Source organism: Halyomorpha halys, unplaced genomic scaffold (assembly GCF_000696795.3).
Source record: "Halyomorpha halys isolate HHAL.00 unplaced genomic scaffold, Hhal_1.1 Scaffold111.1, whole genome shotgun sequence".
NCBI lineage: Eukaryota > Metazoa > Arthropoda > Insecta > Hemiptera > Pentatomidae > Halyomorpha > Halyomorpha halys.
Genome location: NW_027109684.1, coordinates 1,967,899 through 1,973,749, shown reverse-complemented (window position 1 = coordinate 1,973,749; position 5,851 = coordinate 1,967,899). Strand labels below are relative to the sequence as shown.

The 5,851-nt window shown below is 30.0% G+C and overlaps 1 protein-coding gene and 1 long non-coding RNA gene across 4 annotated transcripts in view; one reads left to right on the top strand and one right to left on the bottom strand.

The window, feature by feature from the left end:
* Corin (corin serine peptidase) overlaps positions 1–5,851 on the bottom strand; it is a 224,334-nt gene that overhangs the window by 20,608 nt on the left and 197,875 nt on the right. Inside the window, exon 7 of the mRNA XM_067047823.1 lies at positions 516–605. Coding sequence (XP_066903924.1) covers positions 516–605 — 90 coding nt within the window. The remainder of the gene's footprint in view (positions 1–515; positions 606–5,851) is intronic.
* LOC106677896 (uncharacterized) overlaps positions 1–5,851 on the top strand; it is a 66,491-nt gene that overhangs the window by 49,561 nt on the left and 11,079 nt on the right. The gene's annotated exons all lie outside the window — the stretch shown is intronic.

Genomic DNA, 5,851 nt, shown 5'->3' with positions numbered 1-5,851 from the left:
AAATCCTTCGTCATACGTGCAACCTCCCTATGGAACTCTCTTCCCATCTCCATCCGCCAGTCCTCATCCATTCTTTCCTTTAAAAAACACCTATTCCTTCATTTATTGAATAACCAAACGTCCACATCTTTGTAATCAAATAAATAGGCAGGTATTGATTATCATTATAAACAGTAGTAAAGCCAATATACCAATGTAATTTCATTCTACTATCTGAAAATTTGTAAACGCTGGCCAGATAAAAATCTCACTATATCAATCATGTATTTATTCTTAGGGGACATATGTCCCAGAATAAAGTTATTTTTTCATTTCATTTCATATAGTATCATAACTATATTATAGATTTCTATTCCTAATACCTACATGCATGAAATAATAAACACTGAGTAACAATTATTAAGTAATAATTAGAAAAATATATCCTTCTATCATGCAAAAATTCATTGTAAGTCCTGTAAGTTACTAAATTATTATTTTTATATAAATAGAATGACTTATAATTTTTTACTCACCAGGTGCTGGGTTCACATCATGATGCACATAAGCTACTTTCGTGGTTGTTACCGTACGGTTCACATATCTCACTGTAGTGTTAGGATAAGCTGCAAGCCAATGTTATATCTTAATTAATCATTTACTAAAATAAGTTATATTACAATAATAAATTTTATTGAAGGATAAAAAACTTATGAATAAAATGAACAGTACCGATTTGGATCATTCTCAGCAAAATGATACCAAATGGTTCTAATCAAATGGATTTTCTATAAACAAAAATGTCCGAAACTTCCTATACAAAAAGAATGAAATAATTTAAAGAAACTTTTATTTAATATTTGTTTTTCTTTGATTAGTTAAATTATAACCCCTTTTGATAAGATTTTTTTGAATATTGGACTATTTGTCTGTGAAAATATTTTTATTTTTGTGGTTGGAGAAAGGCATCATAATTATTGTAGATATTCTTAATTATCGGTACACAAATTAAACTTTTATTTTAACCATCGCTGAAACATTACCAATTCGCCGTAATGACATTATTAGTTTTCAGTTTTCGTCTACTATTTAGAATACCAAAAGATTTTCAATAGTGTTATACCTTCCCTCATTCCTTATATCGTCGGCGTGTTTATAAGAGGGAACGAATGTACAAACGCTATTGTTTTAGGATGAAATAATTAGTAATATATTTGATCTAAAGAAAAGATAGATCGACTTGGAAAATTATTTTTTAATTCAATTTCTAATCATATGATCTATATATCATTTATCGATTATTTTTATTACAACAAAAGCATTCGTTAGAACTTTTCAGAATAATCACTTAAGATACTATAAGCTAAAATATTTAACCAATTATGTTACTAATAAACAGAGGATGAAGGTGAAAAGCTCCCTACTAATATTCTTTATTATGAAAACTGTACAGTCAAGCTAAGGAACCGCAAAACACGATCTTCTGTCATGTCAAATTTAAATCAGTCACCTAAATTTAGAAATATTGTTAATAAATTTTTTTTAAATCAGTTATGTCCCGTGGTTTCATATAATTTAAATTTGGATTTTTTCAAATGGACTGATAGTTCCTGAAATTAACGTGTTAAAATGATTCACCAGCTTAAACAAAATTTTTGAAGGAATTGTCAGTTCTGATTATCCTTCCTACTACGCAGCCACGATAAGTTCAAAGTTTCCAAAATTTTCCTGTACAATTTTCATGGAGATCTGGAAGATACAAGTTGGGTGGCTGAATACTGTGGAAGATAAGGATATGCTTTCTGTCCGGAACTTGGGGGTTAGGGAAATCTGATGAAGCCTAATCTAGGAAGCAGAGTAATGATGGTGAAGTTGAGTACACTCAACTTATTTAGCTTACATACACACATGTAATATTTTAATATATTTGTATCAATGATTGCTTGTAGTTTGCAGTTATTGAAATTAATAAATTAAATCATTAATATGTTACTGATTGGGGTTATTGATTTCTCACAAGCGCTTGTGCCAGATGGGAATTCGAATCAGGACCTGGCAAATGGATTGTACTTCAGCAGCGAGGAACTTATTCTCTAGTAATAGGATAATTTATAAATTTTTTAAAAATATTTGTATTAATTTATTTGTATTTTCGTATTGCTTATGTAATAGTAGGATTGCTAGCAAAAAACTAACAAGTCAGAAAATGAAAAAAGTATATCTTCATCTTTTCTAAATGCATTTTAGGCACCAGTGATATTATCAGGTTGTCAATTGTCAACTCAGAGTGCAAGTTGCTGTTTATGAAATGTAGCAGCATTAAGATTGCCCACCTGAAACCCCTCTTTACGTTATTTTCTTGTGGAAGCTGTATGAAGTGATGTGGAACTGTGGTATGTCTGAATGAATCGGTAATTCATAATACTGGAAACTGTATGACGGTTCCTCTAACTCATTTTTCGACTATTATCCGTTCCCTCAGAGAATTGTCCAGACCCACTATCTAACATAAACCAATAAATTTAATTTCGAAGGAGAGTATAGTATATATGCACAGAATATTAGGCATATTTGGTTGGATCCACATATAAAAAAAAAATCAAAGGGAATAATCTAATTAAAAAATCCGTCCGCCATCCAAAACTATTCGGCCCAATTTATATTTATATTAGGAACCCAAATCATATGTTCATTCAATCTATGATCCTCGAATGTGATGATTACCAATCGCCAATTTTTACTTTTTTTTCCTTCTTTTTGAGGGATGTATATAATGGTTTCGAAAAAAATTTTAAGCGTTTTTTTTTTTATTTAATCCTACATAAATTTAAAAAAAAATGTAATCACTTCTACTATTTTTCGGTTGTTCTGCAAAGAAATTTAGGCGTTTTATAAATTTATTTAAAGATAGTAAGACGAATAGATACAATAAAAATAGAATATAAGACAAATTATCGTCATTTGTCTCTACATGAGGTTATCAACAATATACAGGGGAAGTTGATTAGTCGATTTCTTTGCTAGCAACTCTTAAATTTAAATTCCCATTTCACTGTGAACAAAATTCGGTAGATATTAAAAACCGTAATGAAAAATTACATGTAATTGAAATTACAAAAATGTTTTTAATAATAAACAGATATCAAAAATGATTAACCCAAAATTGTAATCTGTTTCATAAAGTGACAAGTAATTAATCATTTTAATGAAAATATCTTTATAAATATGCCTCATTTATATAAAATATAAAATAAGCGGTAAATTTTCTTTCTTTTTTTTACACCTCTTTATAAGCGACTATCAATTTTAAATCATTTATAATTGTCCTCCAAATAATTTAGGTCGATCAAAGTAAAATGAAAGAAAGGAACCTGTTGAACATATTCAATACACCCAAATTTATTCGGGGATAAAGAAATGCCCCGAAGGACAAGTATGAACTTAGTGTGATTCCTTTTTATATGAAGACACATTTAGGGGAATGAGAACCAAGGAAAAAAGGCTTTTGTAGCCTCAAATAGGTTAAAATTGTTAAAAATTCGATCTTAATAAAGGAGGCGAATTTTCGTTATCCCTGCAAAGTTAAGTCGATATCTAGATAACCATCGTACAAAGCAATTAATTAACCGTTTAATTTTGTATTATATTGTATTTTTTCACATAATTTTTCTTCTCTTTCCACTTTATCAAAACTTATGCTCTTGTAGATGTATCTATTCAATATCATATTTCTACTAGTATATTATGTTACCTTTTCAAATTTAAATACTAACTCTAGTGTTCTATCTTCATCATTTTTTGGGAGGAATGATGTGAAGTATGGCTATTCCTGAATGATATGGCTAATTTACAAATTTCATTGTTATTATAGCAATACTAACATTGCGGTGGCGATTGTTTTGTGATGAGGTAGGAATGAATAAGTATTACCTATTCTGTTTTGTATGTATTTATGAATGGGAAAGGTAATAAGTTTGTAAGTGGTGTTGTCTCCTTATCACTAATGGGATAAAGCATTTGATCCTTGAATATTCGTTTGTTGAGATTCAGAAAGAGAAGACTTATTGTTGAAGAGAGTTTTAGATATTAAAAGTCTTGAACATTTAAACAATGTGCTTTACTTTATTATTCGTACGTTTTGTAATTTTTTTTTTTTTAATTAAGTTTATTCTGTTAGTTAATCTACATCTTTTTTTTTACAGTTTTGTAATAATTGCAATCTTCAAAGATGTGTTTGACGGTCAGATTACCATTACATTTTGGAGGGGACTCTCTGTTATCCTTTTATTTATTATTAATATTATTTTTATAAGAGCTAAAAACGTTTCATTCATTTAAATTTATAATTAGAAATTGTATTTTTATATAAATCTAGTGCCTTATAAAATAAAACAGAACCTTCTCTCAAGTGCTTTACCAACTTTTTCAGAAGTGGAAATATTCCGAGAATATTGTAACAAAGAACAAGACCGAGTGTGAGGCGATAACAGAGCACTTAAATGACTCTCTAGTTCTTTTTTTCCTGAAAGGGAGAAGGGAAAGTTCTATGCTCCGATAAAAATTCCAAACTTTGAATAAGGGCTTTACTGTCCATTTTATTCGGCCTTTTTATATTTATCGTGCTTTTACAAACACCTGTTGCTCCGACCGCAGTCCAGTATAATTGCAATCAGGTGACATTGATTTTATTTTCTGTTATTTACACAACTCGCGGTTCGTGCTCCCTCTTTCTGCTTAGTTGATCGTTTTATTCCACTTTTTTTTTTTTTATAACTTATGCTGATCGCCTTTGATGTTTTGAAATAAAATCAGAATTGGAAGTAAAATAATAATAATAAAACTATCAAATAATAATATTATTATTAATTTATCATTTATTATAAATATCTAAGTCGGTTGATAGATCTTTTAGGTAACATATATTTATTTTTTATCTGTTCATTATTCATTACTATTTTAGTTTATATTTTTTGTCCACTTGTATACTATTACTTTAGCATTCCTTCTTTGTACCTTTTTATTTTCACTTACCAATATATGGAATATATAGTAAGGGAAAGTATTGTGGTGAAAAACTTTTAATTCAAGTTCTTGACGGTCCCAACCAATCCTCACCACGTATCCCTATAAAACGTGTGTGCTCATTGTTAATAATTACCCTTTATTTGCATTCAAAACTCTCCAATCACATATCCCAACCTTCGAAGAATGGTGATGAAATCGGAGGATTAAAATAAATCCCATCAAATCTCTTTTAACCTGCCTTGTAAATCTACCGACTGCCCTACAGTATCCTTTAATAGTGTTGCTCTTACCCCTGTCCAACAGTTCCGCTATCTTGGACTACATCTGGGCAAATGACTAGGTTGGAACCCTCCGATTCAGACTGTTACAGACACTTACTAAACAAAAAACTAACACAATCTATTACAAAAGACTGATTGACATGTCTATAATAAGGCCTATCTGGATATACGGAGTTGAGATTAGGGGCTCCACTAAACCTTCAAATTCCTATCGTGTCCAATCCTCACATTCCAAAATCCTCAACGCTTCTCACTATGTCAGAAATAATATCATTCATTAAGACCTTTACTGTTCCATACATAACCAATGTAGCCCGATCATAACTCTATCTAAAACAGATGTAGGATATTGGGTTTAGTCATCATCTAAGCACTTATTTGTCTAGTAAGAATTACCACGTAATCGAAGACTTTATAGAAATACTCTATACCAAGCTTAAAGTGATATTCAGAAAATTGAGATACGATTGACTTCATTAAGTTTATGGAAAAAGTTTTTCCCAACTCAAGAGCTACAAGTTAATCCCAGAATGGTACATTCTACATATATACGCCTGATGAAAGTT